The 12,183-nt window shown below is 36.8% G+C and overlaps 1 protein-coding gene across 1 annotated transcript; it reads left to right on the top strand.

Moving 5' to 3' along the window:
* Positions 1 to 3,532: 3,532 nt before the first annotated feature.
* agr1 (anterior gradient 1) lies at positions 3,533 to 9,432 on the top strand. Its single transcript, XM_079822520.1, has 8 exons — positions 3,533 to 3,918; positions 4,508 to 4,627; positions 4,746 to 4,809; positions 4,902 to 4,954; positions 6,616 to 6,692; positions 6,790 to 6,853; positions 8,922 to 9,005; positions 9,244 to 9,432. Exons 2-8 carry the CDS (start codon positions 4,531 to 4,533, stop codon positions 9,309 to 9,311), a joined length of 507 nt encoding a protein of 168 aa, XP_079678646.1. The 5' UTR covers positions 3,533 to 3,918; positions 4,508 to 4,530; the 3' UTR covers positions 9,312 to 9,432.
* Positions 9,433 to 12,183: the final 2,751 nt, after the last annotated feature.

Here is a 12,183-nt window from a genome sequence, read left to right as displayed (position 1 = left end):
CTTTTTTCTATTTCTTTTTGGACTGACTTTAAAATAGACATGACAAAAAATTAGAACTAACTTCATGACATTTTACTTTGTTTTCAAAACCCATATTTTTCTGAAAAACAAAAATATATTATTAATTATTTAGGAAAAATTCTACATTCATAAGACAAAAATAACTCAAAAGAAGCCCTCTAATATTACCTCTTATAAAGCTGATTTTTACAATATTTGAAACCCTCTCAAACATGAGGTCGCAAAACAAAAAGCTTACAAAAACAGAAACCTGAAAGCTTTTCAATTTCATGTGACTGCCTTAATATTATAAAGTATTTTCTATCTCAGAATTCTTATTTTTATTATTTATTTTATATACAGTGTTACATTTGTTGTTATTCTTTGTTCTACATATTCGGAACTGTACCACAATGCTTTATTATTTTTATTTTTCTCTCATTGTACTTTTTGTATTGTACTTGTCTATACATGTACTAATTTAAATAAAAATAAAATTAAAAAAAACAGAGAAGTACCTCCACCGGCCGAGAGGGGCAGTATACGTAAAAAAGGCGGAAGACAAACCGGTAAAACATACAGATTTACCAACAGCGGCCAGCAACTCATCACACGGTTTTAGTATTTGAAGAGAGGAGATCAGAAAATGTCCTCGACTACGAGCGTTTAAGTAAGTACATGTTTCCTTTTTGTGTCACACAATATTATGTTCATTTTTGATGTATATACCGGTAGGTTGTTTTAATTAGTTTGTTCAGACACGCACGCTGATATAGTGCACAATGCACAGTGTTAGCTAACACGTGCTGTTTCGCCTTTTTTACACACTGAGTTCAAGCATGTTCTACATGTTAAAATGTATCTAGCTACTGTAGGTAAATTAGCCAAAGCTTTACATCTAGAAAGACTTAAGTTTAACTTTTGGTGTTTTCTAACAAAACAGAATGATGTATATAGGTTATTTAAATGATTGTGTTAGTCCGAACAAGCATGCTGCTAGGTCAGTTTTAGCAAGTGTTAGCTAACATGTGCTGTGTTGCTACTGTTCTTCTAGCATTTAAGGTCATTTATGAGTTATTTCTCTGAACTGCTGTACTTTTTATGTTTGATGACAATGCAGTTTACTTGAATCACTACACTGAATGAATACATTTTACTGTTCCACATTTGGCTGACCAGTTTTTCCCCCCACAGCATAGCTACTGTATATTCTGTATATAACGTTAACAATGCGGTTTTGTTCACATTTTCTTGCAGATACCTTGACCAGAGCACAATCGGTTGTCTTCATCCAAGAGACCTACTGTTGGATAATCGTTTCGGCTTTCAAGGTAAATAAATTGTTAGTCACAATGTCTAGTTACTGGGCTATAAGGAGAAGAATATTGAAAGGAGTTGAGATGGACAAACAGAAAATTGCAGATGTTGGAAACTTTAACAGTATGGAAAATTGTGCCTGTAGTTGTTGTTTTATTTATATATATATATATATATATAATTAAAATAAAATATTTTTTATGTAGATTTCCAGAATGAGAACCAAGCCCTGAGGGAAAGCAATGCACAAGCAGGTGAGAACATGCACTCTTTCTTAAATTTTACTTTTTTGACTGTGATGTAGGTCCAAAATTACCAAATGCCTTTCATTTTGTAGCTTCGGATGACAGCGGCTCACTTCAAGAGCAGGTGAAGCAAGTGAAACAATGTTGATGACGTTTGCTCGTACTGGGCAATCAGGTACAACTTGCAAACAACACCTGTGGTTGTTGGTTTAATTCCCACTGGGGCCACCTGCACATGTAGTAGACCTAGTTGTAAATGTCATAGTTTAGTAGTTGAGGGACCAGGACTGACTGCTTTATTCTTTTATTCTGTGAACCCCTGTAGGTGCAGATCAGACCCTAATGCTGCGACGTCTTGGAGAGTTTGGCGATGTTGTGCGTAGCATGGACAACAAAATGGACACTATGCGGCAACATTTCAGTGCCAATGTGTCTGTTGGAGAGTTCTCCCTGCCAGGGGGTCTGTTACTCCCCCTAGACAACCCATTTGGCGTTGCTTGACAACAGTTTGAGGCAGGATAAAGATCTCCAGGAACGATTTGTAAGTGTGCTGATTTTGTTTATAATGCTGTAGGGTAATCTAAAAAGTAAAATTTAAGATTGTACACTGCATATTCTACAGTCTGAATCCACAGCCTGTCACATTTTTATATTTATGTATGAGAAGCTTCAGAGATGTAATTTGTAACACTTTTTTGTATTTTCAGCTTCGGTTTTTGGCAATCAAATGTGGGAGGGACCTAAAGACAACCGTGTGGCGAATACTTCAGAGTATCTTCTCTAATCACCTTTCCATTAATACAACCTGGACGGGTGTAGGGGATAAAGCATGTTTTAGAGACATGTTCCTGAAGACCATTGTTCAAAGTAATATATATAAATTTGTTATATATTTAAGTAGATGTGTGTGGCCTTATGCCATTCAAATGGAATGACAGATCTGTATTTTCTACAGGAGCCATCCGGAAGAACCCGGCAACCCAGGATGCCACTGATGAGGCGGTCCAGGTTAACGTTATGCGTTACCTGAAAGGAGCATCTGATCGTGAAGGTGGAAAAAGACGCCGCACAGCTGAGAGGGACCCACAGCCGACCTCTTACACCTAGGCTGACTACTGACACCTGGAACCCTTTCTTTATCCTGCAGTCAGTAACATCAAGACCCCTAAAGAAGCCAGAAGTTTCAGGCTACACTCACCCAATCCACACTGTTCACTGTGGAAATTACTTTTTTTTTATTCCCTGTGACCCTGCCTTGAAGGCAGCTCCTTGGATGGATATGGGATGGCGAGGTTGTTTGTCCTTTATATAGGCGCACAAGAAATCACTGAAGATAAGCCAATTTGCGCTGCCTCATTCTGGAGGTCGGGGAAAACCGGAGAACCCATAGTCAGGCTTGTTATAATGGTCTGTTCTACTACTGTTCTATTCTTCTCCAGAGCTTTACTCTAAATTATTACCATTTATCCTATTGTTAGAAATGGCTTGTTAAATGTGATGTTATACCTCGATTTATTTGGTATCCTGCACATTCTTTGGTACCAAATATCCTCATTATTTGATATAATATTTAATGGTAATTCTTTTCATCCCAGAGCTGACCTATTTGTTATTAACAAATATTGTAAGTGTTATAATTTGCTTGTAAGGCTGTTTTTTTTTTTTTTTTAACCAAAATTTAATTGGAAACATGCAGGTTCTTTAGTAAAAATGTTTTGTTATTTATAGGCCTATTTAAGCTTATTTATTGTCTGTTATATTTCATTTATATTATCTTGTATCATTGACAGTTAATGTACTTTGAAATGTGGAATAAAAATGCCAAATGGGAATTTATCTGGTTTGTTCAATTATTATCCATCATAAACTGCATGTTACAAATATATGAATAATAAATAAATATATATATTATTTATTACACAATAAGCGGAGGCAGATCGCTCGAAAATAGCGTTTGCCTCCGACGGGCCGCCTTTTGGTATAAAGGCGGCGGAACGGCGGTTTGCCTGCGGGCCGGCGGCGGTACGAAGGCGGTAGGAAGCCGGCTGCCGCTTTTAAAAAGCGGCTGCCGCCGGCGGTGCGCCGTCAAACGTGTTTGCGATTACGCAATTCTGACGCTTCTACAGCCGCCGGATCACCGCCGGTGGTCCGCCGACTCATTGCTATCTGGGACACAACGCAATATAAAGATGTCTATTGAGTTTCTGTGATTGGCTAAATAAACATGAGAGGAATTTCCTGTATGCAAAAACCTGTTTGGGAGGCTACACGGAGTGTGACTATAAAGTGCCTGACAAACAACGTATAGTGGAATAGAGAAAGGGACAGTAGCTCTGGTTCACCTGTTTCACTCCCGGTAGGTTTCTACAATTTTCTTTATTTCTTGAAATTATTTATTGTGTGCTATGGGACAGAGTTAATCTGAATCTAAATATTATCCACATATATAAAAACTGGGTTGTTGTTTGTTGGAGCACTGCTAACTGCCTTATTAGTTTCACATCATAGGCTACTCATTTGACATGCTTGGGTTTCTTTTGTGTTTCGCTTAAAAATTGCCGGCCCGAAAAAAATATTTTTTTAGAGAATGCAAAACTGTACAATTTGAATGTCTAGGGAAATCTTTATGGGGAAAAAAAAAGTTTAATTCATAATAGCATTTTATACAGGACAAGGTATGTGTAAATTTTGTGTAGGTGAAAATACTGATGTACTCATGAATATTGTCAAGTTAAAAGATAAAATAGTTTTTCAAATAAAAATGCTGTATTATATTTGTGAACATTTGTCCCTCAGTGCTTTCAGAAGCACGTTTGGCCAGTTCAACAGCTCTTGTCAACTATATGACAGTATGACATGCAAGGTGGACCCAACCTTAAAAACTGTCTTATTCAGAGCATTAGTCACCTTTGACATCCCTTTTCTTCTCTCTCTTATTCTCTCAGCACGCCAGAACTATACTATCATCATGCAGCACTGGATGTTCTGTGTCTTATTTCTGTGCTTTGTATTCTGTGACGTCTCTACTCAAAGGAAAAAAAAGGCAGCCCAAACTCTTTCAAGAGGTATCAAAGAATTACATATTCACAAACAGAACCAAATAAGTCCATTTTGTTCTTATACTATGGCAAATCGACCACAGAAAAACAAAACATCCAATTCAAAGTGGTTCATTTCTTTCAGGCTGGGGCGATGACATTACCTGGGTTCAGACTTATGAGGAGGGACTGGCTAAAGCACATAAAAGGTATACTAAAGATTACACAATCACATTAAACTCCACTCTACATGTTATGCATAATGTGGCTTTAATTATGCAGTATATCTGTTTTACCATAGTAACAAGCCACTGATGGTCATTCAGCATATGGAGGATTGTCAGTACAGTAAAGGTTTGCATATTTTCATCGTTTTTCAAATAGTCTACATGATCTGAAATTAAATTAAAAAAAAAAACACACACAGACTTGTGCCGTAGATACATGCAAGTGTGCTTAAAGGAATATTTTACCCAAAAATGTTAATTCCAAACTCGTAATGTGCACTGTTCCTTTAAATTAGGGGGTTTAATTTTTTTAGTTTCCTTGAACCGTACAAAATATCATCATGCGTATGTGATGGACCCCTATTCAAAACTTAAAAGGTTGCACACTTTTGGAAAAAAAATTCAGTAGGATTCGGTATATTATTGACCCAATTTAAAGAACTCTTTATGTCAAAAAGGTTCTATATAAGGAGAAATGTCTTCAGTGATTACATAATACTTTCATGTTTAATGGGTAAATTAATTTAAAAAAATTAATTACAATATTAATTACAGTTTTTCTCAGTCGCTTTGGTACATTTCTCAGATCAGAATTGAAATTCTCAAAACTACCTGTTCAATTCTCACATTGTGTCACTTGTGCACATCAAAAAAGCAGTTTCTCATTTCTTTGAACAAGTTGCAAATGCTTGTGTACATCCATGCAAACGATTATGTACAATTCTCTGCTGTTTCCTACATTATCAGTTGCTTATGTCATGTTGATCAAAATGTATTATAATGGGTCTCTGTTGAATAGTCTCACCCCCCACAACATTTAGGCATTAGTTCATAGCATATGTGTTTACATGCAAAATGGTTGAACAAGTTGTCATAAAATGTCAAGCATATCTCTATACATTTCCGTTAGACGTTCACATTTCTACTTTTGTTTTTCTGGGGGGGGGGGGGGGGGTCTTTGTGCTATGCAGTGCTGTCTTTTCCTTTCTGTATCGCAATGACATGGTCTGTGAACAAATTACAGTACAAACAGTAAAAGCATAAATGTGAATCTTGTCCCGTCTCTTGCATTCAAACTCACACATACACTAAGGTGTAACCTACAATTTACAATAATTGTCATCAAAATTTTAGCCATATTTACATCAGAACATCCCTCCAGAGTACAGTTATATTGACAATATGACTAAGCAATTTGACTTATTCATACACAATGACACAAGGACTTCTCATTCTGATGGCACTGACATGTTCATTGACACAGATATTTACTTTTGAGAGATGAACTAAGGATTTTGAGCAAGAGACTGGCTTTTGCAGGTAATCTATGGTGTTTTGCTATTTGTACGAATTGTTTTAAGAAATGCACTTGCTGTTTTGCAAATGTCGAGGATGATTCGAGAAATGTACCAAAGCGACAGAGAAAAACTGTAAATCAAACTAAATCATAAAATCATCACTTAATGGGAATACTTAAAAAATTCTATATATGAAGCGCCTGAAAGAACCCTTTAATATTCTGAATAAATATTATACAAAAAATTTACAATATGAATGTGTAAAAAAATATTTATTAAGTTACATCATTGAATTTTTTTCTGCACTATACCACCACCATTATATGTATTATGTATTATTATTCAATTAAATTTTTTATATTTTAATCAAAATATTAAATTTATTTTTTGAGCCCCAGTTTGAAAACCCCTGATTTAAGTCTTTGCTTTCAGTAGAAAATGTGATTGCATGCAATTTAATAATCTTTTCTTCCACTCTATTCCCTTTTAGCTCTGAAAAAGGCTTTTGCTGAACATCAAACCATCCAAAGGCTGGGCAAATCAGATTTCATCATGCTAAATTTAGTGGTAAAGTTCAAATATTGTGAAATATTAAACAGACATTCGAGTAAGATATGCATTTAAAACAGTAAGAATGTTCTTGACCTAGTGATTGTGATTTCAGCATGAGACCACCGATAAAAACTTGGCCCCTGATGGCTTCTATGTCCCCAGAATCATGTTTGTTGGTGAGTTTTCATATATTTAACAGTAAGGATAATATATCTTTATTAATAAGATAATATTCTTAACTCTGTCACAAATGGGATTTCAAGAAGCAACAACTATTGTGTCATTAGGTCAGTGCAGTCTCTGGTACAAAGTAACTAGAAATATTGTAATGGAACATACTGTGTAATTATTTAATTATATTATATACACTGAACAAAATTATAAACGCAACACTTTTGTTTTTGCCCCCATTTTTCATGAGCTGAGCTCCATCTAAGACTTTTTCTATGAACACAAAAGGCCTATTTCTCTCAACTATTTTTCACAAATTGGTCTAAATCGGTGTTAGTGAGCACCGTCTCCTTTGCCGAGATAATCCATCCACCTCACAGGTGTGCCATATCAAGATGCTGATTAGACAGTATGATTATTGCACAGGTGTGCCTTAGGCTGGCCACAGTAAAAGGTCACTCTAAGGCCCCATCCACACGAGGCCAGAGCTTTCCCTTTCCAATCTTTTTTTCCCATCGTTTCAAGAAATATCTGCATACACCATAGACCGTAAAAAAATATGGACGACGCGACTTCATTGACTTCCGCTGACCAGAGTTGAAGCTTTCGTAGGCCCGCACACGGCGCTGACATCTTGTGACGAGTCTACGCAGTAGCGATCTCAGGACCGGAGTTGCACAGTAGAGAGCAGGAAGTAGAGGCGCGATTATCAAAAGCACGCCCACACTCTCGCAGATGCAGAACAATTCATTATGTTGGTGTGAAATAAACAGTTATAGAAATTTAGAAATTAAAGCTAAAGCTCCAATCTCCTCCCAAAAATCCCAAAAAAAGTCCGTTAGTGCCTCAGTGACAACTTCACTCAGAGAAGCCGTCAATCATGATGTCACTCCCCCCGTTGAAATGAAATCATCGTGATAAAAACTGCCTAAAATGACAGAAACCATGTTTAGGAAACAATTATTTGAAGTGTAATTTAATTGTTTAGTGTGTCTCGCGTCCATTCTAATACATGGAGAGGTGGGGTTTATGAGTTATACTGGGACCAGCCACCGGGGGGCGATCGAGGTGCGGAGGCTTCAGTTTCTGATAGGAGTGCAACAGGCTTGGCGTACACACGAGAGCAATGAAAAAGACAAAAAAAACGATGTAGTATACATGCCAGGCCAGTATGTGGCGCTGTAATTCTGCCACAGAAATACACTAAAAACGGAGAAGAAGAGTTGTGGCTACAAGGTGTACCACAATGGTAGGAAGTGAGGCAAAATCTCACAATAAAATAAGAAATAAATGTGCTACTTACCAGATGTGTTTTATGAACTCCTAAACCTACCCCAACCCTTACAATAATGCAAATAGGGCCTACAGTCATTAAATGACGCAATACTGATGTGCACATGCCCAGTGCCCATAGCTGTATCCCTTCTAGTCTTTCCCACGCGGGACGTGGTGTGATGTAAAATATACGGATTGGCTGTACACACGAAAACGCAAGAGTGTCGTTTTCAGATTTATCCACTCTGGGACCCGGTTTCAAAAAATATCAGTTTCATGCTCCCAAAACGCTGGATCCGTGTGGACGAAATGCTGATACGGCTTGACTAACTGCAATTCGTCGTCGTAACCAACTTGAGTGTGCAAAGGCTCGCATTCGATGGCGTCTGGCACTTTGGAGAGGTGTTCTCTCCACGGATGAATCCCGGTTTTCACTGTACAGGGTAGATGGCAGACAAGCGTGTATGGCGTCGTGTGGGTGAGCGGGTGACTGGTTCTCGGACCCCCCCAGAACCCCCCCAATACATTAAAACAGCACATTTCTCTGCAAAGGAGAAGTGCTCACTAACACAAATTTAGACAGATTTGTGAACAATAGAGAAATAGGCCTTTTGTGTACATAGAAACAAAAGTGTTGCATTTATAATTTTGTATAAAGTATTTACACATCATAGTTGGAGACTTTAAAAATTGGTGGGCCTGGTTTCATTTTCTATGTGAAATGATTTGATTTTGGGATGATTAGGTTAAGATGTCATGAGAATCACTCGTCTCCATCTTCTCTTCTCCTCCACCCAGATCCCTCACTGACTGTACGAGCTGACATCACTGGAAAGTATGCCAACCGAATGTACACATACGAGGCAGGCGACATGGACTTCTGTGAGTGTGTTTCTGTCTAATGAGCTCCGCTGAGAAACAGGAGCTCTTCAGAGACCCTCTGAAGCTCCCAACAGCAGAACCGAGCTGTTCATTTGTTTATTCGCGCTCATTCGTGACACATTCTCTGCTACTTTATGCTACGGATTGTGCTAATGTTGATAATTAATATTTGATTCACTAGTCATTAGTTAAGCATGCATTAATCATTTCCCCTGTCTATATCTTTCTTTGTGTGCAGTGGCAGAGAACATGATGAAAGCCAAGATCCTGCTTAAGAGCGACCACGAGGAACATGGTGATCTGTGAAGGACAGATAGCAGCTTACCTCTTTCAAGACAGGACAAGACCTTTCAAGACTAGTTGCACAGAAACCTTGCACACAGGTGCAACTAGCAATATTCAACTATGAATAAAGTCTGTAAGTGTTAATAATGTTTCTGTGTTCATTCACATTTAACAGAAATAACGCAAATGAATGAAAGAGGGAGTACACTATGAGAAACTTGGTTCACTTTGCCTATTAGGCAACCATGGGTAGAACAAAGTGCTCAAAGATCACCATGAATAAACAGTTGCTTGAATTACTAATTCCATAGTAAGAAAGGCAAAGATGTCCTCCAGTGTACACAGATTAAGACATGTCTGTGGTTTGCAGAATAAGAAACACCAATGAGGAAAAATGCAAGCATCTTCCAGAATGTAATGACACATAGTATACACTAGATGGCAGAGCACACTATCTACAGAATCCAGTGTCAAAATCATCAATTTTATGCTATAAATAAGCTCTAAGTAAATTACAATATCAATGTGTTAATTTATTCACAAATATTACATTAGGTGGACTTAAGTTGATAAATATTAAATGACTGCCAAACATGTGAGTGAAAGAAAAAGAAAGAGAAAGAAAGAAAGAGAGAAAGAAAGAGAGAGAGAGAGAGAGAGAAAGAAATACCTTTGTCTTTCTTTTCTAAAAAAAATAAGATCAATACGTTATGAATTTTTTTTTACTTTTTTAACTCATCAAAATAAGAAGCAATTTTCCACTTTTTATAAGTTATACAAGATTCAACTATTTAAAAAAAAAAAAAGTTTATTGCCATTTAAGTTGAAACGACCTCTAAGTTCGTACTTAATTTTTAATTTTACAGTGCAAGACTCATATAAGCATTATGAATGATGCATCTAAATCATAAACAATGATGCAATACAATTTGAGTCATGATTTTAATACAACTTCACATTTCAAGTTGACTGAACTTAATTTTAAGGCGGCACAAAAATTTTTTTTACAATGTCAACAGCACAAACAAACTGTAGTTGGGCAAGTTATATGTGGGCCAAGGTGTCTAAATGTGGTTCAAAAGTCTGGCCCACTGTAAACCCGAATAAGTTGGGCTAACTCAAAAAGTTTGAAGTAATCAATTACATCAAATATTTGGAGTTATGATGTTCCCAATTTTGTCGTACTCAAGTATGTTAATTGCTCCTAACTTGAAATACTGAGTTAGTTAACTCATACATTTTGACAGTAATTAACATAAAATATTTAGTTAATTACCTTTTTTTAAGTTGCAAATCAAATTAGTTATTTACTTCACTGCAAAAAGCTGTCAGAACTCAAAAAAGTTTAATGAGATTTTTTTTTTAAGTTAAGAAACTCAGAGTTTAAGTAAGATTTTTATTTTGTACTCATACATTTTTATTGTTCTTAACTTTTATTGTTCTTAAAATGTTTGAGTACACTAATTTACATTTAACTTAAAATGATCAGGTTATCTCAACATAAATATTTTGCTAGCTATACCAAACTAATTCAGAAATAATAGCATAGCACTGAATGAGTACAGCAAAAGACTAACTTACCTGCTCACAAACCAAGCAGCATGCGCCACTTGTCACCATAATGGTAACTCTCCAAAAACCCACATTAACAGAAACTCTTCTAAATTAGCATCACAAAACATTAATCACTACTTGTTTCACTTAAATTTAATTGAGTCTAAATTAAAGGAAATTAGTTCACCAACTCAAAATAATGAAACCATTCAGTTTACATGAAATATGTCAGTGCTGCGAACTTAAAAGGAAAAGAACATTTTAAATACTCATAAAAGTTAAGTTAACTGAACTCATTTGTTTAATTTAAGTTTGTCCTAAACCAATTAAATATCTGAGCATTAGGGTTTACAGTGCAATGTGAGACTAGGGATAGGATATGTTACTCTATGTATGCCAATTTAACTATACTGTATTACCTTAAACAGAATATCACGGTTAGTAATGCAAAGATCATGGGTTTGATTATCAGTAAATGCATGAATTGATAAAATGCAAGTCGTGTTGGATAAAAGCATCTGTTAAATATATTACTGTAAATGTATTACATTATAGAGAGTGTCTACTAGTAATTTTGTAAAAGAGGTTGGCTCTGAAGCGCTGAAAAATCTGGAAAAATTTCAACAGGATTTGAAAAAGCAGCTTTATGACTATGAGTCAGGAGTTGCTGAGTGTGCTGAATGAAGGGGAGGTGACACTACACTGTGACAGACTTTAATCCTCTTCCGGCCCAGGGTCACGGAGAGTAATGGAGCGGAGCAGTATGGTCATTCCTCCACTGACAGAGTGAATTAATGCTGAACGCCTGGTTACGGCTCTGACTGACAGCCGCACGCTGGTCACACACAGGCGCGGGAACAGTCTTATTAACGCCACAGATGAGCACACCCTCTCACCTCACCAATGAGACTGCCAGCTCTAGAGCTGCTGTCAATACTCCCTGAACACTCACACACACACACACACACACACACACACACACACACACACACACACACACACACACACACACACACACACACACACACACACACACACACACACACACACACACACACACACACACACACACACACAGTAAGCCCTTGGCAAAGGACAGCGAGGATGGTCACAGTCAAATCAAGGAAAAATGTGTTCAGTCAACTCCCTCTTGTCCAATAAGAAGCACAAAGTTCATGCAAATACATAGAAAGTCTGATTTAATTTCAAATCTCAGTTGCTTGTGATGTCTAGTGATTTACACATTTAATTGATCAAAAAGTTACAGTAAAGACATTTATATTGCGACAAAAGATTTCTGTTACAAATAAATGCTGTTCTTCTGAACTTTCTATTCATC

This window comes from Gobio gobio (genome assembly GCF_949357685.1).
Source record: "Gobio gobio genome assembly, chromosome: 7".
NCBI lineage: Eukaryota > Metazoa > Chordata > Actinopteri > Cypriniformes > Gobionidae > Gobio > Gobio gobio.
Note: the sequence above shows the minus strand (reverse complement) of the source record. Positions and strands in the feature narration are given on the sequence as shown.

Excerpts from the sequence above, each read along its gene's own strand:
- agr1 (XM_079822520.1), top strand. The coding sequence starts at position 4,531 with ATGCAGCACTGGATGTTCTGTGTCTTATTTCTGTGCTTTGTATTCTGT. Across the intron at positions 4,628-4,745 it reads AGCCCAAACTCTTTCAAGAG|GCTGGGGCGATGACATTACC; the intron begins GTATCAAAGAAT and ends CATTTCTTTCAG. Across the intron at positions 6,854-8,921 it reads CCCCAGAATCATGTTTGTTG|ATCCCTCACTGACTGTACGA; the intron begins GTGAGTTTTCAT and ends TCCTCCACCCAG.